Source organism: Acomys russatus, chromosome 17, assembly GCF_903995435.1.
Source record: "Acomys russatus chromosome 17, mAcoRus1.1, whole genome shotgun sequence".
Lineage (NCBI taxonomy): Eukaryota > Metazoa > Chordata > Mammalia > Rodentia > Muridae > Acomys > Acomys russatus.
The window spans coordinates 28,313,754-28,340,590 of record NC_067153.1 but is presented as its reverse complement, the minus strand read 5'-3'; the positions used below and the strand labels follow the sequence as shown (position 1 = coordinate 28,340,590).

Genomic DNA, 26,837 nt, shown 5'->3' with positions numbered 1-26,837 from the left:
AGTAATCAATAGCTACTGATTGATGCCATGTGCTACTGGGCTATCATGGGATTCACAGCTGAGCAAAGAAGACATTAAGCAAGTTGTCCAGGACTGAATATATAATTACATGCACATAATGAATTACATATATATTATATATATACATATATATCTGAGATGTTAGCTATGAAGGAGAGAAGAGTGCTTATAATTTTTACAGGGTGGTGGGGGAGGGATGAATAGGAGTGCTTTCCTAGGCAAAGAAGAATTGAGCCAAGGTCTGGAGAATGAAGATTAATCAGATAAATGTGTGTCTATGCACTGTATTGTATACCTGTAAGTCAAAGACTGTGCCTTTAGAGCAGAGCATGTACTTCCCTTTTCTTTGCCTACAAAGATAAACAACGTACCTCTGTAAGTTGTGTACCTCTGTCCTGTAGTCCCAATGCAGTTATGTTGTGTCTAAGCTGACGGGTCCAAGTAACCATGAGTTCATGAGCCAAAAATGAATCTTCCCTCTTGTAAGGTGTTTCTATTGAGTACTTTTTAAATAACAAAACAAAAGCTAGCAGTACAGTTTCATAAATATTGAGAGAATACAAACGAAAACATATCTAAAATATGCATAAAGATTTCTCATAGCTCATCTGGGTATGATGAAACATGCCTGTAATCCCCACACTTGAGAAACAGAGGCAGGAAGATCAGGAGCGGAAAGTCATACTTGACTACATTCTGAGTTCAAGGTCACCCTGAACTAAATGAGACCCCGGGTCAAGAACAAATTTTTTTAAAAGTCATAGCTAATGTGGAATTATTTTTCAGGGTGTCTCCTATGCCCTTTTCTCCTTCTTAATATGAATTAGGGGTTTTTTTTTTGACCATTTATTTTGCAAGTAAATGACATCGTATTTTATTAGCAAGCTGCTGGCACAATGCTGGACAGGTTCTGAGCTATTCCCACCCATCTAGGCTGTTAATACCCAAGTAAATGCCCCATAACTTGCCAAATTGTCCCACCTGGGATGTTCTGTTAATGCTGTCTGACCTCAGGGTGAAATTTTCTTGGTCATGTGCTCATGGTTTATCCTGCCCTTGGTGGCCTCCTTTTCTTCCTCCTCACCTTTTCTCTTTACCTCATGGTCCCTACCTGACACACATCACTGGATCAGAAGTCTAGCCTTCCTATCTCCTCTGCTCAGCCCTTTATTAACTAATCAGAGATAATTGCAGAACATTCTTTCCAGCACATTGGTCATTGCAGTGTCCTTGTTAGAACTGATGTTGGGGCACAGAAATCAACATATGAATATACAGCACATAAGACCAATCCCAACACAGCACATAACTAAAAAAGACAACAAACAAACAAACCAAATACTCTAAAAATAAAATCTATAAAAATCCTGGAGAGATGGCTCAGAGGTTAAGAGCACTGGCTACTCTTCCAAAGGTCCTGAGTTTAATTCCCAGAAACCACATGGTGGCTCACAACCATCTATAGTGAGATCTGATATCCCCTTCGGGCTCTGGCATGGAGGCAGAGCACTATACTCATAATAAATAAGTAAATATTTTTTTAAAAAATCAAGAATGAACAGCCGATAAGTACATGAAAGATGTGTAACACCATTAATCTCATGGAAATGCAAATAGAATGGAATGGTGGTGAAAAAAAAAGGTGATGTATCTACATGTGTGTGTTGGAATGGGGGTGTAAATTCCCTAAAAATAGTAAGACCCCAGAAGGGAACATGGCACCTTGGAAGACAAGAATCAAAGTTATGAGCAGCTGCAGTGTTTGGAGAACTGGGAAGGAGTGAGAAGCTAGTGGCCCTTAGACTAGGGCCATGTTTCTGTACCTACATTTTATTATCATCCCCTAAGCCATTTTCTAGTCTGTGAAATGTGGGTGCAAGGATTCACACTTGCTTTATTCGTTGGCTCTACAGTGTGTGTAACACATGCTCTGTTCTTTAAAAACCAAGGTGAATTTTACATGCCCGAAGAGACATTTTCTCGTCTTTAAAGGGTTCAGATCCCCTCATACCACAACGGAGTACATGAATTAGAGAAAGGAAGTTTGTATGAAAATGTTTACTTGTGTCATAAACTTCGTACAGTAAAATGCACAGCTTTCATTGTATAGTTTGGTTGCTTTGCTCTTTCACACAGATGAAAGGACATGTCTGTCACTCCAAGTTCCTCCTTCTGTCACCCCCTCCACCAATAGCAACTACTGATGGGATTTTTGTTGTTAACTAGGTTCCTTCTTTCTTTCTTTCTTTCTTTCTTTTTTTTTTTTGGTTTTTCAAAACTGGGTTTCTCTGTGTAGCCTTGGCTATCCTGGACTCACTTTGTAGACCAGGCTGGCCTTGAACTCACAGTGATCAGGTCTATTGATGAGCAAGAGATTAATAATTTTCAAATACTTAACTATATGTTGATGTCACTACATGCAACTACTTATTGTGTACACATACTTAGTGGCAAACTGTGATGCATAAATTCATCAGGAAGCTCGCTGACTGCAAGCCTTGAGTTCTAAGACCCAGTAAGTTTGCACTTCTCACTCAACTTCAGAATTAAATGATGAAGACTATATCGTTGAGTGTTTCATTTTGCCTTGTGCTCAGTCTCTTGGTTCTACCCTCGTGTGTGTGTGTGTGTGTGTGTGTGTGTGTGTGTGTGTGTGTGTATGTGCCAGATGAAATCAAATCTTGTGCATCTCACAGTTACAGTTTATGGTCTCCTGAGGACAGTCTGGGGAAGAAAGTGATGAAAGCATTGGTCTGGCAGAGGGTCAGCTGCTCGGGTGGGAAGCATGGGTACTGAGTTGATTGAATGCTTTGTTTTGCAGATTCCTGATCCTCCTCCAGGTCCTTGAGTCTGAGTAAATATCATCTCCTCCCACCCAGTTTCTCAGGCCAGGTATCTATCTGAAGGTCACGCTTGCTTTTCTCTTTTCCCTTCAGATTAAGGAGCTCTCAAAATGCGTCTTAAGTGAATGAACCCCATTTTCATTTTCTAAATAACTGAAGCCTAACACAAGGTACTCGGGTAATGTTTCAGCCAGAGATGGTTGCCGATGGCATTGAACCCGAGACGTTGCTAAAATTGTAGTCTTTAAATGTAATGTTTGGAGCTGGGTGTGGTGGCACATGCCTTTAATCCCAGAGGCAGGTGAATCAAGGCCAGCCTGGTCTGCAAAGGGAATCTAGGACAGCCAAGGCTACACAGAGAAATCCTATCTTGAAAAAATAAAAAAACAAAACAAAACCAAAAAAGTAATGTTTGGAATATAATGTCACCTTTCCAATAAGTTTAAAATGACAGTCGGTGCAGGTTCTAAGAACCATCAAATCCATTTGTATTTTCTTTACCATCGTTTTTTAGTAATATTCCAGGATATGCTTCTCTTTTTTACAAGTGGACTGTAGGGATTCATAATTTCTGAGGTCTAGAGCCTATGCTTTTGTGATTGTTATACATCTATGAAAATTATTTTCTCACAAGGGGATTTCTTTTTTTTTTTTTTTTAAGATTTATTTATTATTTATACAGTATTCTGCCTGCATGTGTACCTGCAGGTCAGAAGAGGGCACCAGATCTCATTGTAGATGGTTGTGAGCCACCATGTGGGTGCTGGGAATTGAACTCAGGACCTTTGGAAGAACAAATAGTGCTCTTAACCTCTGAGCCATCTCTCTAGCCCTCAAAAGGGGATTTCTATAGGCCAAAGGATATAAGGGTTTTGTAGCCAGAAGTGGCATATACATTTGGAACCATTCATTGGCTCTAACTATGCAGCTGTACTCTTTAAGAACATAACACTGGGGAAGTGATACATTCATATTAATTAAAAGTTTAAAATTAAAAGCACTGAGCACTGGGAATGAAAAGGAATACAATATCCCAAGGGTTTGAGCTGCCTAAGCGGGTTGGTATATATGATACTTCAAATATAGCTGGTCTGCTGGGTGAGTAGTTTTTGTTGGTCTGATACCCAAAAGCATGACCTATAGGAGTGCCACAGGGGGTAAGTGTAGATCTGCCCATTTGATTAAAGATGCTGTCTTAGGGTTTTATTGCAGTGAAGAGAGGCCATGACCACAACTCTTATAAAGGAAAACATTTCATTGGGGCTCGCTTACATTTTCAGAGGTTTAGTCCATTATCATCATGACAGGAAACATGGCAGCATCCAGGCAGACATGGTGCTCGAGAAGGAGCTGAGAGTTCTACATCTTGATCTGCAGGTAGCGGAAGGAGACTGTGAGCCACACTGGGCAGAGCTTAAGCATAGCAAATCTCAAAGCCTGCCTCCATGGTGACATACTTCTTCCAACAAGGCCACACCTCTTAATACTCCCTATGGGCCAAGCATTCAACCACATGAGTCTGTGGGGACAAACCTATTCAAACCACCACAGATACCTACATAAGCTCTACTTGTTTCACCCAGGGCTTTGGCATCTGTTTTGTGGTTCTTTTGCTTTGTTTTGTTGTTTGTTTTGTTTTTAATCTTTAAGGGTTCTTTTGCATTTATTTAGTGTCTTTAATAGTGTGTGTGTGTGTTGTGTGTGTGTGTGTGTGTGTGTGTGTGTGTGTGTGTGTGTGTGTGCACTCACACATCCCACAACACACGTATGAAGGTCAGAAAGCAACCTACAGGGTTCTCTGCTTCCACTATGTAGGTTCTATCAATCAGACTCAGCTTCTCAGACTTGGTGGAAAGTGACTGACAAGCCATCTCTCTGGCCCCGGCATCTGTTGCTTTCATCCCGCTGTGTTTTTCCTGATAATGGTCCCAGCTGTGTTCTGGCAGAGTCCCATAGCAATACTTGTCTTCCTTTGCTCTAAAATCTTACTTCCTTCGCTGTCTGTTCTCTGGCCCCATCCATCAGTGCATTCCTTCTATCAGGAAGGAATTTGAGATCAGAATGGACCAAAGGCTTCCAGGCTGCCTGGGATCGAAGTGTACGTAGCCTCCCATCAAGCAGCTTTTCAGGTCTCCTAAGATCACCTTCAAACCAAGTAGGCTTCCTAGACGTGAAGGCAGCTTAGTAGGATTCAGCTCAGCTGAGTTCTTAGCTGTTACCTAGGTTTCTGCCTTGTATAGTTTTCTAAATGTAAGTATGTTGGAGTAAAGATAACTTTGTTAAAAAAAAAAGTAGTTTGAATTCTACTCGTAAATACACCCAAGTTTCCAGACTGTGATCTTTACTCCCAGTAGGCAGAAGCTTAGAACTGGAAAGGTCTCTCTGATTCTCAGCATTGTCTTGTGATCATATCCTTGTTTGAGCATCTACTGAAAGGTACAGAGCATGTTCCCAGAAAAAGAGTTCACACACATGGACATCACACCTCCACAGCTTTATATTGTTCATGAGTATACAAGAAAGCATAGATCATTAAGAGGAGACCCTTCTAGGTTAACCTACTTATTTATACCTTTTTGAAAAGATGCTCCTCACCTCCTTTGGCCAGGTGTACTGGTGTCTTTAATCCCAGGACCTAGGGGGCAGAGGTAAAGTTCTCTATGTCAACCCATGTAGTGATTCCATGCCAGCCAGCTACATCAAGAGAAACTGTCTCTAAGCAAACTAACAAGGTGGATTTTTATTTGTGTGTCTGTGTCTGTGTGTGTGTGTGCATGTGCATGTTTGCATGTGTGTTAATATGCACACAGAGTGTTGGTATTCCTAGAGGCCAGAAGATGGTGTCAGATCCCCTAGTGTTGAAGTCACAAGTCTTTGTAAGCTGCTCAATGTAGACAATTAGAACCAAACTCCAGTCCTCTGAGAAAGTAGCAAGTGCCTTTAAGTGCTGAACCATCTCTCCAGTCCCTTTACATATTTTGAATTAAGTGAGTTCTTTGATGGCTCTATTTTTGTACAGATCCAGTGCCGTTATCCTCAGCTGCTCTGGGTTCACGGTGACAGTGCCTGTGTCTTTCCCAGGAGATGGCATTCTGCCGTCCTTCTCCCTGTTTTCTGACTCTTAACATTCGTTGTAGGGGAGCCACAGCGTTCCTACACTTTGGAAGGGACAGTATAAAATATCTTGTTTTGGGGTGATCCCTCATCTGTCACTTATTCTCAACAGCCATGAGTCTCCACCTTCCTTGCAGTTCACTGGAAAGAAGTTTACTTTGATTAAGACTGAGAATAATGACTCTCCGTGGATATAAACATGTATGTTTAGAAAGTGGTTCAACACTATGTCCATTTCCCTACACAGCAGAAATAATTTACCCCTTAGAGCCTGTGATCATTTAATTGGGACTGGCTTACACTTTCAGAGGTTTAGTCCATTATCATCATGGCAGGAAGCATGTCATTGTCCAGGCAGACATAATGTCAGAGGAGCCAAGATTCCTGCCTCACAATCCAGATCTGGGGTACCCTCCATTTCTGGACTGTAGTTCATTCCAGATATAGTCAAGTTGACAATAGAGAACAGCCATCACAGCTGGTATGGATTTCCTCTTGTGGAGTAGGCTTCAAGTCCAACCATCAAGCAATTGTTACCCCCATAACAGTTTGCCACTATTGCATAAGTGGGTATAAGCAGGCAGGTTGGTATTGTGGTGCCTAGAGTGCATGTCTGTGTGAGATCATTGACTTTTTTTCTCTCCTAAGCAGCCTGCATAGCACCTTCCAGCACTATGGTTGTTTGTTGTTGTTTTGTTTTGTTTGGGGTTTTGTTTGTCTGTTTGTTTGAGAAGAAGCTGCATTCCACAGTGGAGACTGGTCTGAAACTATCTAGCTCAGACTGGTCTCAAATTCAATGGCTATCATCCTGGGTCAGTGTCCCAAATGCTGGGCGTATAGACGTGAGCCACCACACCTAGTTTTAATATAGTCATTTTATGGTTAATTAAAGTGAGGTCCACTGGAGTAGAACTACTTAGCCAGAGCCAAGTGAGATGTCCAGGAGTTGTTGAGTCTGACCAGTCCTGACCAGGATGCTGAGTTAAAAGTGTGAAATAGTACTGGCCTATTAAAAACTCAACTTATTTTCTTATTTTCATCCTTCGACCTCACTCACCTCCACTATCAGAGTTAACCCAGCAACTGATTACCTGGGTTGTTTTAACTTTCTATTAACTTCACTTGGGGTCTTAGTAATAACAATGTCTTGTTGTTTCTTATAAAACATGTCAAAGAATGTTCTACATCTTACCATATGCTCACAACTTCTCCCAAATAGAGCTAAATGTGCTCTGTTTTACACATAAGAAAATTAAAACTCAGGCAAGATGTGGTGGCTCATGTCTGTGACCTCAAGACATTGGTAAGGCAGGCATGAAAGTTTTGAGTTCACCGGGTGTGGTGGCGTACGCTTTTAATCCCAGCACTCAGGAGGCCGAGGCCGATAGGTCGCTGTGAGTTTGAAGCCAGCCTGGTATACAAAGCGAGTCCAGGACAGCCAAAGCTACACAGAGAAACCCTGCCTTGAAAATGAAAGAAAGAAAGAAAGAAAGAAAGAAAGAAAGTTAGTTTTGAGTTCAAAGCTAGTGGGGTCTACACAGGGAAAAAATCTCTTTACAAACAAACAAACAAACAAACAAAATTTTCTGAGGACTCCAGTGAGTCATTCAAGGCCAAGATGCTCCTGAGGTTTAGCTCCTCTCATACCATGAATTCCATTCAAGGTAACAGCCTTGAACATAATCCTCTTGTTTAAAGCAAGAATAAACAACATAGACAACCTTGAAGGAATGCCCAGGCTAGGGTTTCTCAACTTCCACCAAGCATCTGCATCACCCAGAGAACTCATAAGAAATACACAAAGATGTAGACTTATTCAGTCTGGTGGTGGACCCAGGCACCAGGGGATTTGTGTGTGCTGCCAAGAGAGAGAACAGCATCCCAGAGCCCCTAAAAGATGGATATGACACTTCATAGATATTGTGTTATTGGACGAAGGGCCATGTTCTTTTTGTGCCTCCAGTTTTCTACTGAAGGCCATGTTCTTTGGTTTGTTTTTTAACTACATGGTGAAAGTACTTAGATGGTATGCTTTTGGCACTGGACTTCCAGCTTGTAGCATGTTGTTTACACATGCATTTGGAATTTTATAAGCTCCACTTGAATGTCAAAATTCACATGGAGCAATCCAAGCAAAGGGGCTGCCCCCATCTCCTAATAACAGTTTTCCAAAGCCAAATATTGCTCCTGCCCTCAGCTTGCTTGCTTTGAATCATAACAGCTGGGCTCTGTGGCACTTGAGGAACCTGGCCCGCCCTAACTACCAGTGTAAAACATAGCTCTTGTTGTAGGTACCGAACCAAGGAGGCTACCAGTGACCAGCTGGGCTTGTGCATCCTGGGAAGGCTCCATGGGGCCCTAGTTTTCTTCAGCAGCACAAGCATTTTAGAGACAAGGCAAATATTCTCCACACATCCCTAGGAATGTGTGAGGCTAATTAAAGGGGGCTGGTACCTTGCTAACTTAAATATGCTTTAGATCTTTGGTTTTAAACTGTGGGTGTTTCTCTACTGCAGAGGAAATATTGACTTTCCCTACCCCTCTCTGTACCTAGGTTTGTGTTCACTCAGTCTGGGCAGGTGTTTGTGCTGACTGATGAAAAGTCCACAGGGCACTGTTGTAAATAGAGCTCCCTCCTGAGCCAAAGGGAGTGCAGAGTGCCCTCTGGGAAAGGAGAGGGCACAGACCCCTCTGCACCTCGGAGGATAAATCTTTCTCCATAATGGCCACACCTGGCCAGCTGTGTAACCCCTGTGGAGTCCACAAAGGCTATCCACACCTTCCTAGTCTAGGGCTTGTGGGATCAAGTTCGGAGTCAGGTCTAGGCACAGGCATTATCAGTGCCATCTCAGGGATGTGTGTGTGACTGTCCTCTGCTTCAGCTGGCCCAGGGGAGGCTTCTGGTGCTGTGTGTGAAAGCTGGTGTCCTGGGCTACAGTTCATCTGCGAAGCACAGACTTCTGTGTCTCAAACGCTGGACAATCACAAGTCCATTGCCTTTAGGAGGTCCTGGGCTTGTAGAAACAGGTGAGAAAAAAATATATATCTGGAAAAAAAATAGCTTTGGGAAAGAAGTCCAGGTTTATGTGTGTGTGTGTGTGTGTGTGTTGCACATGCCTGAGTTCATGTGTATATGAATATGTATGTACATATGGATGACTTCACTTCTGCATCTTAATTTTGGAGGTGGGGGTCTCTTACCTAACCTGGAGCTCATCACTTCCTCTACACTGGATTGCCCATAGGCTCAGCACTGGGGTCACAGGCACCCTTGGCATTTATATGGGCTCTGGGGATGCAAAGGCAGGCCACCTGTTTGGACAGCAAGCACAGCTGACTGAGCCGTCTCCTCAGTCCTCAGGTTTGGATTTTAAGGTAATGACACTGCTCTGTCTCATAGTGTAACGGTGGGTGATGCCATCATGTGTTTGTCCCTGATTATAGCGTGTACCACAGTGATAGCGAAGCCCAGTTCGACTGTGAGCTCTGGACAGCTGTGCAGGTTCATTGACCCTAACAAATACACCACTCGAGCAAGGGACATTGGAAACGGGAGAGGCTCTGGGGCCAATATGAGAAAAGAACTTTTGGCTCTGGCCTTTTCTCCTATTAACAAAAGGGAAAGTGTTTGGATGTCGCCCGGTGTCTTGTTTTGCTATAATGATTCCAGGCTGACATTCCTTATCAGCTATTAATGACTCAAAGTTGACTGCCCACCCCAAGCTCTCTTGGCAGCCAGCCCATCCCGCCAGCTCGTTTTCAGCATGGTGGCAGTATAGCTCAGCACAGTCATGTTTCCTCCTGTCTGCAAGTCCCTACTCATCTCTGCCGTTGACCCCATCTACATTTCTGCCATAGCATCATTATTATTCTTGCCAGCCAGGCTTGGTAGCTGGAGCTCTCTCCTCTCTGCTTCCTCCACAGGCCTGCCAGTACTGTCCATAAGTGAGGCTACACTTTTTAAAATGTTTATTATTATCATCATCATCACATCATCATCATCATCTGTGTGTATGTTTGAACGTATTATATGTGGAAGTCAGGTGACAACTTTCTGGATCTGGCGATCAAACTCAGGTCATCAGGTTTACAAGGCAAGAACTTTAACCCAGTGAGCCATCTCACTGGCTCTGAGCTTTCATTTATTTATTTATTTATTTATTTGGCTTTTTGAGACAAGGTTTCTCTGTGTAGCCTCGGCTGTCCTGGACTACCTTTGTAGACCAGGCTGTCCTCAAACTCACAGTGATCCACCCGCCTCTGCCTCTCAATTACAGGCATGTGCCACCACGCCCAGCTGAGCTTCCATTTTTATACTTCCCATCAGATACCAAATGCTACAACATTGGTTCCGACTCTCTGCCTCTCTCCAGTCTAGCTCCCAAGGGTTTGTTTGCATTTCTTTCAGAGGGTCTGGCGGTGGGCCTGAGGTACCCCCTGTTAACAGGCTGGCAGGGATGGTCAAGTGCTGGACAGAGTAGGGGAACAAAGGAGCAAGCTGGAGCCAGGCAGTGGTGGCACAGGCCTTTACTCCCAGCACTCAGAGACAGAGGCAGGCGGATTTCTGAGTCCAAGGCTAGCCTGGTCTGCAGAGCGCGTTCTAGGACAGCCAGGGCTATACAGAGAAACCTTGTCTGGGGGGTGGGGTGGGAGGGGTTGCGGGGCAAGCTGGGAAAATCCAGTGCTGCTACACTTAGCTCACAAGTCCTGAACCTACAGGCATCTCTGCACCTGTGTCTGTCGCTTGCTTTTTTTTTTTTTTTTTTTTTTTTAATGTCTTCTATACTTCCAGATCTCCCAGCAAGATTTAGGTTTCTTTTTTTTTTTTTTTAAGATTTATTTATTTATTATTATGTATACAGTGCTCTGCTTGCATGTACTCCTGCAAGCCAGAAGGGGGCACCATATCACATTACAGATGGTTATGAGCCACCATGTGGTTGCTGGGAATTGAACTCAGGACCTTTGGAAGAGCAGGCAGCGCTCTTAACCATCTGAGCCATCTCTCCAGCCCCAAGGTTTAGGTTTCTTACAGATCCCGAACCTCTATCCTCCAAGTCTGTCCTTCATTCATGGTTATTTGGGAGTGTCCATAAAGGAAGTTTATGGCAAAATCTCTCCAAGGCGTCATTGGCTGGGGACTGAATGTGGGAAAGCAGTGAGTAAGGCTAGGCTGGACCCTTACCACAGTGCCCTTTCGTCTCTTTCTCACCTCAGTAGCTATGAGCAGGGGTAGCTGCTCCACTTCCGTTCTCCAGCTAGCATGCACAGCTCTCCTGTGGCCAACTTGAACCTGGAACTCAGCCTTTGAAAGAAAACTATGAAATAGAGCATTTGCCCACTCATGTTAACCCTGCACTGCTTACTTTCTTTTCTACTCTCTTGTTCATGGTGTTCCTAAGGGCCAGTTCAGAAAGGATGCTCAGTACACATAGGGGGAAGGGTGAGCAAATGTGAGACTCTTCTATGAAGCCAGAGGGGAGGACAACCTGATCAAGGGACGGGTAGCTGTCCTAGAGCATTGGGTTGTGCGCGTGCTCCTGAACATGGAAGGAGTGTGCAAGTGAGCTTTCCCACTGTCTCTGTGAGCCCAACCTTTCTCCATCTCATTCTCTGTGGCTTCTTGTACAGAAATAAATAGCTTAAAATATGACTCCTGAGCCAGGGAAGGTGCTACACCCCTAGAATTCTGCTACTTGAAAGGTAAAGGGAGAAGATAGCCTGGGCTACATGACATCCTGTCTCAAAAAGAAAGAGTGCTAGCTCGGGTGGTAGAGTGCTTGCTTGGTTTGCATGAAAGTCTGGGTTTGATCCAAGCACTGCAGAACACTGGCCCGATGGCATGTGCCTGCAATCCCCATAGTTGGCTGCATAGGGAGTCTGAGGCCAGCCTGGGGTACATGAGCATCTGTCTCAATAAATAATAATAATAATAATAATAATAATAATAATAATAATAATAATAATAATAATAATAATAATAATAGAAAAAGAAAAGCTACTTCTGTTTAGTATTTTCCTCTCTGAGCTTATAAAAAAAAATAAAAAATAAATTAAAAAAAAATGGTTTGAGAGACCCATGGCCACGCATCCAACATGACTCATTTCAGTCACTTTGTGAAAGACAGAAGTAATAAGGCCAAATTGAAATGGGCTGTCTGGAAGATTTTCCTGGAAGCCTTTTTGAGTATCCAAACGAAGCCTGTTTTCCAGAGTTAGTCTACAAATTAATCACTTTCTTGCATAAAGACAGCATGGTTCTGGCTAACAGCCCTGTGGTTTAGGTCTGGAAGTAAACGCCGAGAGGACGGGAGCTGTCCTGGAGAAAGTGCACAGGATGGAGCTCTGTATATCCTGTAGGAGCAGAGGGATGCATGGGAGGGAGACAGTCTTTGCTGGCACCGTGCTGGGCACCATGAGAGTTGCCTGGTATGTACAATGTCTTCTCATTTTTGTCACAACTGAGGAGCTGGGTGTGAGCTGCATTTTATTGTTGAGGCTGAATCCCTAAGCTAGACTAGTCTGGCTCTATCTGGCTTGAGAGTTGTGATCATATATCATGTCCTGGGGCCCTTTAAACATGTTGAAATGATTCTACTCTTCTGGTCTTCATTGTCTCCATCTGGGAAAAAAAAAATAGGTTAGCCACTCCTCCAGAGGTCAGAAGACTCCCTCGCAGTCACTACTAGTCCCATACAGTTCCATGACTTGTAGCTAAAGTATACTAAAGACAGTGTGACCCAGGTGACACACTGGCCCATGTCCACTTCCTAAGGGCTAGACAGTGATTTATGCCCAGTCTGAAGCAAACTCAGTATTGGGCTCTCTTATTTTTTTTTTTGTTTGTTTTGTTTTATTTTTACTTTTTTGGTTTTTCGAGACAGGGTTTCTCTGTGTAGCCTTGGCTATCCTGCACTAACTTTGTAGACCAGGCTGGCCTCGAACTCAGAGATCCACCTGCCTCTGCCTCCCAAGTACTGGGATTAAAAGCATGCGCCACCACGCCGGGCTTTTGTTTTATTTTTAAAGAGAGGGTCTTACATGGCCCAGGCTGGCCTCCAGATCACCGAGACCTCAAATTTCTGATCCTCCTCACAAGTGCAAGCATTACAGGTGTGCACCACAGTATCCACTTTGGGTGGTGCCGAGCATTTTGCATACTAAAAGCATCACTCACATAAAGGCACTACACCCTGGAGTGCTCTCTGATCCATCAGCCCAAGTTCTTGAACAGAAACAGTCCCAGGTAGCCTCACTGACAGCCTCATTCTCTGCCTCACAACTTACTCATCTGGAATGTGACAACATACTTGCAAAAGAAAGGAAGGGATCCTGCAGCAGTAGTCAGCTGCCAGGTTCTCTTCCCTGGAAATGACCAGCAAAGGGTACAGAGAATGCTTTCCTCGTTTCTTTTTCTGTTGTGCTAAAATACCCTACCAACAGCAATTTAAGGAAGAAGGGCGTTATTATAGCTCACAGTTCCAGATTACAGTCCAGCATTTCCAGGAAGTCAAGGCAGTATGAACCTAAGTGAGCTAGTCACATTATATCCATAGTCAAGAGAAAGATAGCAGTGAATTAATTCATATATGCTCAAAGTTCAGAGCACCCTTCCTAGGGAATGTTGCCACCCTCAGTGGGCAGGCCTTCCTACTTTAATAAACCCAGTCGCTGGGCAGTGGTGGGAAGCAGAGGCAGGCAGATCTCTGAGTTCGGTGTCAGCCTGGTCTACAGAGGGAGTTCCAGGACATCCATGGCTACAAAGAGAAACCCTGTCTCAAAAAGCAAAGTAGGAGGAGGGAGAAGCAGGAGGAGGAGGAGAAGAAGAAGAAAGAAGAAGAAGGGAATTAATAAACCCAATCAAGATAATCTCGCACAAACATTTTCAGGGGCTAACTTTAATCTATATAGTCCCTCCAAGGTGTGCTCAGCGGTCTGCCTCCTAGGATTTAGGTTGTTAACACTAGCCGCTCCAGATCCTCACCACACAAGAAACCAGACCGTCACGGGGACAGCACCATTTGTAATCTTTTTACTTTCTTACCATGTCACTTCCAGTTAGAGGCTGATGGTGTACTCCAAGTACCCGAGAGTAGGGGGAGGATTAGGAGTTAGCAAGTTCTAACCTAGCCTGGGTTTCAGTAGACTCCGTCTCAAGAAGCCAGGAACAGGTTCAGCATGATGGCTCGGTGCATAAGGGTTCTTGTGACCTGAGTTCAATCATCTCCAGGACCTACGTGGTAGACGGGGCAACCTCTGACCTCTGCATATGTGCAGTGGCACACACGTGCCCACATACACCCAAACAAACAAACAAAAAGGCCACAGAGATTCCTCACACCAGGCACCAAAAATGCACCCAGGTCATATTAGCGAATGAAACCACAGGTTTCCTCTCGGGTTAGTTAGACCAAGAGTGAGTTCAAGTTTGAATTCTCCACTTTTCTCTGCAACATCCGTCTTATCATTTCTGACTGGTTCTTAATCTTTTTTTTTTTTTATGTGTTACACCTGCTGATGTCTGTCTTGTTGAGAACAAGGGCTTGTTCTCTATGGAGCAGCACAGTAAGCCTCACATGAGGAAAGAATGAAGGATGCTCTATAGCCGTCTTTAACAGGGTTTTATAGAGCATAAACCTTTACTGACTTCACATGACCCAGAAGCACTCAAAAAAGCAAACGTAACTGTAAAAACACCATCATCATCAAGTAATATATAAACATGCTGTCTCCAGCATTTATGGCAGGTATTTGTTTTATAAGGTCATTTTTTGGCCTGTTTGCTGTTTTCAGCAAGTCATTCTCATAGCCTCGCTTGTGCATTGCTCTTTCTGGGTCAGGGGCCTGTTAAAGTACATAATTTAAAATAATAAAGCACATAAAGCTATGCAGTAGCTTAGGCTGTAAAAGGTCATTGCATGGGAAACCCAAGGCAAGTAAGGTTGGTTGTTACATTGCTCTCTTGAAGATAAGTCAAACAAACAGGATGAGTATTCTTGGTCCATATGGACATACTATTGTGTTGGATAAGGAACAAGCAATAAAGAAAATAGGATTCATCCATGAAGATCAGCTAATGTCACCAACACCTTGTAGCTTACCCATTATAAATATATGGAAATACTTTGTATTTGTGAAGATAAAGGTATTGTATAATTAGTTGCCTGATGAGTCACCTTAATATTCTGCATCTTGTTTAATAATTGATCTTTTAAACTTCCTCTTATGTAAATTTTGCATTCTTACCATAATGAGAGAAACATTTAAGTACCGGGTCTTAAGCAGTTAGTAAATGAATGTTTTTAAACCAAACTGATAATTGTATAAAACATTCTTATGATAAAAAAAAAAAAATTAGGGAGGAAGACTGACCTTGTGGAGCCTTGTGAAGGCCGGTGAGTGTGTTGAGGATGTATTTCCTCCTCTGCCACATACGCTCATAAAAATGTAGTAAGATTTATTTATTTCCCATCAGCTCGTTTGCCCATTTAGCGTGTGTGAGTGTGGTCATACCCAGCCTTGCATACTAGGGCACATATGTCAATGTCAGAGGTCAACTTTTGGGAGTTACTTCTTTCTTTCACATGGGTACCCAGGACCAAACCTCTGGTCATTAGACTGGGCAAGAACCGTTACCCACTGAACAATAACACAGGCCCAATCATGGGATGTTCTGAGCAACTTCCTGCATCCATGGAGTGAGCCAGCTTGTCTGGGACCTGGGGGCCAGTTCTCACTCCTGCACTCCCAGGAGTCCCCATCAATAGAAGGCTATAGGATCCTGTGGTTATAACGTTCATAACCCTCGTGCATTCTCTTTCAGCCACTGAGCTTTTTTGATTTGGTTTGGTTTGGTTTGGTTTGGTTTGTCAAGACAGGGTTTCTTTCTGTAGCCTTGGCTGTCCTGGACTCGCTTTGTAGACCAGGCTGGCCTCGAACTCACAGCGATCCACCTGCCTCTGCCTCCCGAGTGCTGGCTGGGATTAAAGCCATATGCCACCACCACCCAGCATGTGAGTGAGCATTTTTTTTTTTAAAGATTTATTTTTTATGTTCACAGTATGATCAGATGACATTATAGATGGTTGTGAGCCACCATGTGGTTGCTGGGTATTAAACTCAGGACCTCTGGAAGAGCAGTCGGTGCTCTTAACCACTGAGCCATCTCTCCAGCCCCCACACTGAGCATTTTTTATGCCCTTGGGTTAAACATAACTCAGACTCAGAGTCCTTTCTCTTCCCTAGTGTAAGGGGACCATGGAGATGCTGCTAGCACAGTCATGAGACGCCTACTGGACAGCGACAGGAAACCTCAGTGTGCCCAAGTCCTCCACCTGCTGCCTCACACCTCTAGAAAGAATATTCAACAGGCTCTTGTTTTAACTTTGAGAATCCCAATTTGTGTGGGCTGGGCTCCGCTGGACCCCTTGTCTCCTTTGAGTGTTCCTCAGTCTTCCTGTGCCTGACATCCCGAGGACAGTGGACCAGGAGCGAACTGACACATAAAGCACAGTGACGGCTCGGGCAGGAGGGGCAGATTCTGTATAGATTCAGTGGGCTCTTCGAACTTCTGTCTGAAGCAAGAGAAGGGTTTTCTGTACAGCACCCTGCTTTCGTTCTTGTGTTATTGTGAAAGAGAGTCATCCTTAAGTCTTGTCAACCTTCCTTCAGTGGTGTGGTCTAGTCTCCCAGGAACACCCTGGGGCATGAAGTGTGTTCAAAGGCACAAAGCATAAGGAGACTGGTTCTCTAGAGTGGGAAGTCTGTGTTTGTGCAAGAACTGGCCATCAGCCTCCTCCCACACCAGTCACTCTCTGGCCAGTTGCGTACTTGGTAGAAAGATTGATGTGGCTGAACACGCAGCTGCAAATTTTCTTATCTTGTGTATTTTGGGGCGCGTCCTTGCCAAAGCAAACACAGCTTGTCCACGACAGCAGTGTCCATGAATGTGGTGTTTGTGTAAACAGATGGCAGTCCAGTAGTGTGATGGATTATGACTCACTGGCAAGTCTACACTCTGCTTATGTTTCTAATATTTTGTGGGAATGAACCATTTTTGAGTAAAATTTTAAATTCTCCATTCTGAAGCAACTTTGTTCGTGTAAACACCTAGTGGACAGAAACATGATTCCTTCATGAATTGTTTAGCTTAGTTTTAAATAAAAATTAGGCACACATGCGCCTTTACCAACTGAGCCATGTCAAAGGCCTGCTCTGTTTATTTTAAAAGTTCACTAACAGAAGCCAAGCACAGTGGCTCACTTCTGCAGTCCCAGCACTTAGAAGATGGAGGTCGAGCTAAGAGGATAAGAAGTTCAAGGTCATCCTCAGACTATCTTCTCTCTCTCTCTCTCTCTCTCTCTCTCTCTCTCTCTCTCTCTCTCTCTGTCTCTCTCTCTCTCTCTCTCTCTCACACACACACACACACACACACACCATGGAGAGCTGCGAGAGGAGAAAGAAAATGAAGTTTCAACTTCTACAAAGTTTTACAACTAGTAAAGTGCAAAGTGGGAGTTAAAACAATTTATGATCCATAGAGAGAGATATAAATTGTTAGTGTTTATCTGCAGCCATTACAGTTGAGGGATTGGCTTTTGAACCATCTGTGAATTGGTTTTTGTAATTATGGTGTTAGGTGCATAGCTGTGTAAACTGCTGATAGCTGCATATGGGCCGTGTGTGTGTGTGTGTGTGTGTGTGTGTGTGTGTGTGTGTGTGTAGGTAGACTGCTCTTTTGTTTCTCTGTCCTTTCTTGAAAGCCAGTCTCAACTAGCATTATCTTTTTTTTTTTTTTTTTTTTTTTTTTTTTTTGGTCAGATGCATAGGTTATGTGTTGTTATATCTTCCTGATGGATTGACTCTTTCCTTTCTTTCCTATTTTACCACCTTCATCATGGCAGATGCCTGTGTATAGATTACTTGCTGGTCTTTGAGTTCTTGTACACTTGTCTTTATAAAAACTACACTGCCTTGGGGGATCCTAGCTTTAGAATATGCCCTTTTGTTTTGTTTTGGGTTGGTTTGGGTTTGGTTGGTTGGTTTTTGTTTTGTTTTGTTTTGTTTTTTCAAGACAGGGTCTCTCTGTGTGGCCTTGACTGTCCTGGACTCACTTTGTAGACCAGGCTGGCCTGGAACTCACAGTGATCCGCCTGCCTCTGCCTCCCAAGTGCTGGGAATTTGGGTTTGTTTTTTGTTTTTTTGAGACAAGGTTTCTCTGTGTTAGCCTTGCCTATCCTGGACTTGCTTTGTAGACTAGGCTGGCCTGGAACTCAGAGCAATCTGCCTGCCTTTGCCTCCCCAGTGCTGGGATTAAAGGCGTGTGCCCTCTGCTCAGCAGAATATGGCCTTTTGGCTCTACTCTTTAAAACATATCTAAGTCTACAACACATTAACGCATGGAAGAGCCTCTGATGATCTGCCATTTCCATTGTTCTAAACTTCAGTTTACATTCCTAGGAAGAGTAATGCTGTAGTAAATAAAAGCAGCTAATAATGTTTATTATTAAAACCTATAATTATTATGGCTGCATTATCTAACCTGCTATCATAATCAGTAAAGACACAGACGCCTATTGTAGTTTAGAATAGGCCTTATTTTACCTGGGGCTGGGCAGATATTAACCCCCTGAACTATTTTCCATTATCTCCCAGGCCCCATCCCATGCCATCGGCTTTAATCATTTCTATCTGGGCTATTTCCCATCCATAATCCCAAAATACTTGTTTATCTGTCCATCTGGGCTGCTTCTTTCCATGTGGAACTTCAGAGTTCCTCCTCCTGGCCCAGATGGTTCTTTCGTGTTACAGGGCGATTCTGTTCTTTCTCCTTCTCTGGTACCTCTCTCCTACCGATGATCCTTCTGTCCCCAAAGCCCACAACCTTCACTTTGCCCCTTCTGCCCTGCCCCAGTGTAGGCCTTTTATTGGTCCAGCAGGGAGGCTGCTCCCTTGGGCTGACGCATCTAGGTCTTGAGGGTTAGTAATTAGCATCAGAATACATAGCACCAGACCAACCCCCAACAGAATAACATTTCTTTCACAAACAATAAAAGCAAACACCTGGCCTGTGTCTGGCCCTGTGAGTAATCCACCAGCCTAGAACATTCTTCCTGGTGAATGTGTAGCTCATCACTAAGTACAAGCCTGATTCCTTTTTCCACCGAAGATTTAAAGGCAGAGGCTGGCCATGGCAGGGTCAGCTCCATACCCAGCACTCAGAGGCTCTTGAGTGCTGCATGTTTGAAGCCAGCCTGGGCTATGTAGCAAGTTCTTGCCCAGCCAGCTCTACAGAGCAAGACAGTGTCTCAGTGAAAACTAAATGGGCTGGAGAGATGGCTCAGTGGTTAAGAGCACTGTCTGCTCCTCCAGAGGTCCTGAGTTCAAGTCCCAACAACCACATGGTGACTCACAACCATCTATAATATAATCTGATGCCCTCTTCTGGCCTGCGAGTGTATATACAGGCAGAGCACTGTGTACATAATAATAAATAAATATTTTTTTAAAAAGAAAATTAAACAATAGGATTTAGAGCAGAAAAATGTTCTAAAGTTCTTAAAGATTCAGGGTTTTTGTTGGTGGTGATGTTTGGTTGGTTTGGTTTGTTCCCCATCCCCGCCCTACCCCAGCCCCCGAGCCCCACTCGGTGTATCCAATATGGGAACCTGTGCTTAGAGAAGTGAAATAACATTTGGCTTCAGGGGTACAGGACTGAGACTAGGTTTGAACTCTCTGGTCCCCGCACATGGTTTTGCCCTTGGGGATGCCCCAGTTGGAGGGGGGAGGAAGGACCCCATGTAAAAAGGCCAAGCATGGTAGTATGCCTGTAATCCTAGTCCTAGAGAAGTAGAGATGGAGGCTCTCTGACGTGCTACCCAGCCAATCTAGCTGAACACTGAGTGAACTGCAGGTTCCATGAGAATTCCTGTCTCAAAAGCAATAAGGTGGAGAGTGATTGGGGGAGGCATTTGACATCAACCTCTGGCTTCTACACCCACACACACACACACACACAGAGGGGGAGGCACACACTACTGAGAAACTGCAATATGATCTTTACAAACAGGTGCATGAGTTAAAGATGCATAAAAGCTTGAGCACTTCAGTAGAATTCCCATCACTTCCAGTAGATGGACATCTACCCCTCCAGCCCAGGGGGAGAAATGATGCTCCTAAGGTGGCCTGTCCAGAGGCAGTCATATACTGTGTATTTGTATGGATGTGCTTTTTAGCATGGAGGAGAAGTAATTTTCCCTAGGCTTTGTGCTTCCTGCTGTTACCTGTAATTCCTGTACCAAAGCATTGTGTACCAAAGATACTAACTGAAAGGTGTATCGCCATGGCTTACCTCATGGGTACATAGTGGGGCCTGTGGAGCTACATCATCGGGAACATTTTAGCAACAGGACATAGGAACTGCTCGAACCACAGCAGTTACTGAGGCCACTTAGGGAGAGATGACGTCTTTCCAACAGCTAGACTCTAAAATTACCACAGTAGCTATAAGCACGAATAAGGTTTTGAAGGCTCTTTTTTTTTTTTTTTTTTTTTTTAATTCTGGGGAAAAGTTTGAAATAACATCTCAGTTTATGTTATTGGTGAGAAATGATTCCTCTGCTACGAAGGGGGAAAATGGGAGAATTGTGACCTTGTCTGTTATGTATGGTTATGTATGTGTGTGTGTGCACGTAGGACTGACACACACATGTGAGAAGAAAGCACTAGGTGCCCTGCTCCATCATTTTCTACTCTACCCCTTGAGACAGGGGCTCCCAGTGAACCTGGAGCTCACTAGATATTCTCTCTCCCTCTCTCCTTCCCCTCTGCCCCCCCTCCCCCCCCACACACACACACTCACAAGCTGGTATAGTCAGTAAGACTCAACCATTCTCCTGTGAAGTTACAGGCATGTGTGGCCCTGTTCACCTTTGACATGGGTGCTGGGTCTCCAAACTCAGTCATCCATTCTTTGGCAGTAAGCCCTCTTAACCGCTGAGCCATTTACTCCACCCATAATCTGGTTGTTGAAAGCGTGTAATTGTGATAATTATAAGTAAAGGAAAGTGAAGCAAAAAAGCAAAACACCCCCCCCCTTTTGTTGTTAGTGCTGTTTGTTTGGGTCTTATGTTTGAGATAGGGTCTATCTGTGTAATCAAGATTGGCCTAGATTTGCTCTGTAGACCCAGTAGGTCCTGAAGTCAAATGTTAGAGAAGGTACAGTAATTGTTTCTTATGTGTAGATGGTATGGTTAGCTTTTCCTTTCTTTTTCTTTCTTTTCTTTCTTTCTTTCTTTCTTTCTTTTTTTTTTTTTTTTTTTTTTTTAGATAGGATTTCCCTACGTATCCCAGGCTGGCCACAAATTTACCACCTTCCTGTCTCAACCTTCCAAGTGCCAGATTACAAGTATGTATAATTATGTGTACTGGCTAGTCCTGTATCAACTTGACACACAAACTAGATCTATCTGAAAGGAGGGAACCTTACTGGAAAGATACCTCCATAAGATCCAGCTATAAGACAGTTTCTTAATGAGCGATTGATGGGGGAGGGCCCAGCCCCTGGTGGGTGGTACCATCCCTGGGCTGGTGGTTCTGGGTTCTATAAAAAAAGCAGGCTGAGCCTTTAATCCCAGCACTCGGGAGGCAGAGGCAGGCGGATCGCTGTGAGTTCAAGGCCAGCCTGGTCTACAAAGTGAGTCCAGGACAGCTAAGGCTACACAGAGAAACCCTGTTTCGAAAAACCAAAAAAAAAAAAAAAAAAAAAAGGCAGGCTGAGCAAACCTCGAGGCACAAGACAGTACACAGCACCCCACGATGGCCTCTGCACCCGCTCCTGCCTCCAGGTTCCTGCCGTGCTTGAGTTCCTGTCCTGACTTCCTCCAATGATGGAATAAATCCTTTCCTCCCCAGCTTGTTTTTGGTCACGATGTTCTGCTACAGTATTAGAAACTCCAACTAAGATACCATGCTTATTTTATAATCCAGGCTTACTTGAGTAACAATATTGGTATGTATAATTGAAAGAGCCTCAACGTTATACACTTTAGAATTTTTGTGTTGTTTTGTAAGTTTTGTGAGATAGTCTCATGTGGTCCAGGTTGGCTGTACACTCATTATGTAGTGAAACCTTTGAGCCTCCTAGCTCTGCCTTCTTGGTGCTGGGATTCTTTTTTTGTTTGTTTGTTTGTTTTCCTAGACAGGGTCTCTCTGGGTTAGCCTTAGCTGTCCTGGACTCGCTTTGTAAATGAGGCTGGCCTGGAACTCACAGCGATCCGCCTGCCTCTGCCTCCTGAGTGCTGGGATTAAAGGCATGCGCCACCACGCCTAGCTTGGTGCTGGGATTCTAAGTGTATACTGTTAAGATATATAATGATGATGTGGGGGTAGAGGGCACCATGGCAGGCCCATGCCAAGGTGTGCCCCCCTGAGGAATTATGCCACACGTCAGATCTGGTATAAGGAGGTTTATTGTGGGAGGGGAGAGGAGTGAGGGCCTTGAAGTTGTAGGGCGTGAGTGAGCCATGAAGGCGGGATGGGTGGGGGAGGGAGAGGACAGAGAGAAGCTGTAACAGAATGGGTGGGGGGGGGAGAGAGAGAGAGAGAGAGAGAGAGAGAGAGAGAGAGAGAGAGAGAGAGAGAGAGAGAGAGAGAGAGAGAGAGAGAGAGAGAGAGAGAGCGAGCGCGAGCCATCCAGCCACAGCAGGTGATTACGTAAGCAATTGCCAGGACCCCAAAGGCAGGCCAGCTGAATCGCCTGTACACCAACATATACCACATCGATTGCTTTTTGGATTTTTTGAGCCTGGCTGTTACTATATAGTCCTGTCATGACTTGAGCTCTCAATCCTTCCTCCTCCAGCCTCCTACGTAGCTGCAATTATGGGAGAGTACCACTACACACAGGAAACGGGTGTTTGAGCAGACCCTGAGACTGTCTTAAAGAATGAGATTTCTGCGTGGTGGCGCACGCCTTTAATCCCAACGCTTGGGAAGCAGAAGCAGGCTGATCGCTGTGAGTTCAAGGCCAACCTGGTCTACAAAGCAAGTCCAGGACAGCCAAGGCTACAACAGAGAAAGCCTGTCTTGGAAAAAAAAAAAACAAAAAAAAAAAAACAAAAAACAAAAAACAAAACAAAACAAAAAAAGAAAAGAAAAGGAAAAAAAAAGAATGAGATTTCCACATTGTCTCAGAGAAACCTGAGTGAATCTCTCTAGATTTCCATGTGAAGTTCCTAACTTCCAAATGTGGGCCAGTTAAGACAAATGGTATGGGGCAGTGGCAGCATAATTGTGGTGAGTGACTAATATGACCGCTGTTTGTTTCAGAGACACAAATACTCTCTGAGAGCCTGTGGCCGGTTAGCGGGTTAGCAGGCAATCCCAGCCCTCCAGTGTAGCAACACTAAGGCAGCCCTCTGGAGGAAAGAGCCCAGATCTGAAGTCCAGCGTCCTGGGTGGGAGGGAGTGGCATTCCTCCCATTCTTTGGCAGAAGAAAAGCAAAGAGGACAGCCCAGTTAAGTCAGTGCTAAAATGCGCTCATGGCTCCCCGTTCTGGGTGGGTTGTGATCAGACAGTGTAAGCTCAGGCATCACCACGGCCATGGTTGAAAACTGCTGATTGCATACTAGACATGCCCCGGATTCTTGATGACTTTGAGGATGGGAAAGGAGACAGTGGTGGTTGTGCACCCAGTAACAAAGGTTGAGGAGTGGAAAAGCTGGGGTTCCTGGCAGCAAGAGGAAAGAGTACCTCTGCTTACTCCATGCCACTTCCTACTCAGTTTTTCATGTAGTCATGAAAGAAATAATTTTTTGTTTGTTTCTTTGTTGAGACAGGGTTTCTCTGTATAGCTTTGGCTGTTCTGGAACTCACTCTGTAGAACAGGCTGGCTTCACACTCAGAGATTTACCTGTCTCTGCCTCCTGAGTGCTGAGATTAAGGGTGTATACCACCAAGCACTGGCTATGAAATGACCATTTTTAAAGGGAGAGGAATTTTAAAAAGCCAGTGTCTGTGTGATGTCTTCAAAAACCTTTTAAATTTATTGCGTAATTTGAACTCACATGGATATACATTTTTACCTGTCCATTTTACAAATGAGGAATATTTATTTATTTTTATTTCTTTTTTGAAACAGAGTCTCATATAGCTCAGGCTAGCCTCCAACTCACTATGCAGTCAAGGTTATCCTTTACTTCGGACCCTCCAGCCTTCACCTCCCAGGTGCTAGTATTACATGTGCGCATTGCCGCACGGCGAGCTATAGGTTCTGGGATCAAACCCAGGACAATGCTGAGCAAGTACTCTACTAAACGAGCTACATACATAGCTCCAAATGACAATATTTGTATTCTGAAGCACATGATATAGAAGGGGAGATGTGACCTGCTTAAGGTCATCATCAAAGGGACATAGGATATAAATTCGAGACAAGGTTTCTCTGTGTATCCTTGGCTGTCCTGGACATGCTTTATAGACCAGGCTGGGCTCCAACTCACAAAGATCAGCCTGCCTCTGCCTCCTGTCCTAGGATTAAAGGAGTGTGCCACCATGCTCAGCTATGGGCCATTCTTACTCAAACAACCACACAGGGTCCAAACTCTGGTCCTGATGCTTATGACTGGCAAGCACTTTAAAACCTGAGCATCTCTCTTCTTCCTTCCTTCCTTTCTTTCTTTCTTTCTTTCTTTCTTTCTTTCTCTCTTTCTCTGCCCCCCCCCCCCCGTGTGTGTGTGTGTGTGTGTGTGTGTGTGTGTGTGTGTGTGTCTGTGGTATGTGTGTCTGTGGTGTGTATACGTGTATGTGTCTGTGGTGTGTGTACGTGTGTGTCTGTGTGGTGTGTGTCTATGTGTATGTGTGTGTGTCTGTGGTATGTGTGTCTGTGGTGTGTATACGTGTATGTGTCTGTGGTGTGTATACGTGTGTGTGTGTGTGGTGTGTGTGTGTGTGTGTGTGTACACTCTAGCTAGTGCGTGTGCATCGGAAAGCTAGAGCGTGACATCAAGTACCGTCCTCCATCACTCATCACTCTCTGCATTATTTTTGAGACAGGGTTCCTCGCTGAATCTGGTGCTTACCGCTTTGGGCTGGACTGGCTGACCAGCTCATGGGGGAGTGGTGCTCACAAATGAATGAGATGCTAGTTTTCATGGAAAACAGGAAGTATGTAGAGCTCATCACTAGCCAGACACTCAGGTGGGGGAAGGAGTCACGACTAACAATCATGTGGGTGTAGAGGAGGGAGGATGAATGCCGAGTCCGTAGGAAAGCAGCTACCGCAGCGTGAATCCCCAGAGGCCGGCCCACGAGAGCAGAGGCTGCGTGTACTCTGACTCTCTTAGTTCTTTTTGTTTGTTTTGTTTTGCTTTTTGAGACAGGGTCTCTCTGTATGTAGCCTTGGCTGTCCTGGACTCGCTTTGTAGACCAGGCTGGCCTGGAACTCACAGAGATCTGCCTGCCTCTGCCTCCCAAGTGCTGGGATTAAAGGTGTGTGCCACCACGCCCAGCTTTTTTGACTCTCTCACTTCTTACAACCATATGAGGTGGGTACCACACAATAGATGGAAATAAAACTTGAGAAATGTAAATACCTAATTTAAGCCAATAAAATTCAGAGTTCGGATTTAAGCCCAGTTTTTGTGAAATATTAAAATAAATGCTTTTTCTGTCCTCCTGCCTGTAGGAAAAAAAAATGTGTGTATTTAGAAATTATTGAATCAGAGTTACTAGCTGGTTGGGGTGTTCCACCTTAAAAATGACTTTACTTATTTGGGCCACACACTGTTTAAAATCTATGGAAAATATGAGCAAGTATAAGTGTGTGTGTGTATCTGTCTGTCTATGTGTCATTTTGTGTGTCTATATCTGGGGCAAGATCTCATTTACCCAGGTTGCCCTTAAACTTTTTATGTAGCCTACAATTACCACTTCTGAACCTGCTGTCTTCAATCCTCAAGTGCCGGGCTTATGGGCATGCTGGGCACCGGGCTTATGGGCATGCTGAGCAGGCACTTTATCAACTGAGCTACATACCCAACCCAAACTAACGGTCCCTCTTCCTGTCATTCCATCAGGTCTGTCAGTTCGTTGTCTCTGTCAATGGCCTCAACGTGCTGAATGTGGACTACCGCACTGTGAGCAACCTGATTCTGACAGGCCCAAGGACGATTGTCATGGAAGTCATGGAGGAGTTAGACTGCTGAGCATGGAGACGTCCGTGTTGATCCCCTGTCCCAGAACACCACAGCGATGGCGTGACAAGGCAGCCAGGCAAATGGACAATTGGGACATACAGATCTTTCCTCTGGCCATACACACCTTGACTTTCATACACTGTTTGAATGTGGAAGTACCGAGCAACACATCTTTAAAAAACAAAACACAGCAGAGGTGTGGTTGCTCGAGTCTATAATCCCAGCATTCAGGAGGCCAAGGCAGGAGGAGTGCTGCAAGTTCAAGACCAGCCTCAGCTACCAGTATGAGTGCCAGTCTCAAAAAAACCACATGAGCTCACACACACACACATTTGGTGCTTGCACCAAAACAGATGACAATGGGGAAACAGTCCCCCAATGGGGTGGAATTGCCTTTTAGAGCTCAGTTTGTCATTCTCAATCATTGGTTTTCATATTTGCAAAAAGTTGATGAAAAACCAAAATAGCAACATGGTTAAAATCCCCTATTTAGTAGTTTGTAGACTAGACACTACACAGTTTACACCTTGTCTGTCGTGCTTTCATGGCAGGAATAGCCAAATAGCACCTGCAGTTCAAGCTGCTTAGGAGCTCTTGAGCTCTGGTGGTTGGGCCAGCCTGGGCAACATAGTGAGATCCCTGCATTAACTAAAAAGGTTTTTC

General features: G+C 44.3%; 1 protein-coding gene across 1 annotated transcript in view; it reads left to right on the top strand.

The window, feature by feature from the left end:
- Deptor (DEP domain containing MTOR interacting protein) overlaps window positions 1–26,483 on the top strand; it is a 147,350-nt gene extending 120,867 nt beyond the window's left edge. The window contains exon 9 of the mRNA XM_051159673.1: window positions 26,055–26,483. Within this exon, the coding sequence (XP_051015630.1) occupies window positions 26,055–26,183 (129 nt within the window). The 3' untranslated portion in view covers window positions 26,184–26,483. The remainder of the gene's footprint in view (window positions 1–26,054) is intronic.
- Window positions 26,484–26,837: the final 354 nt, after the last annotated feature.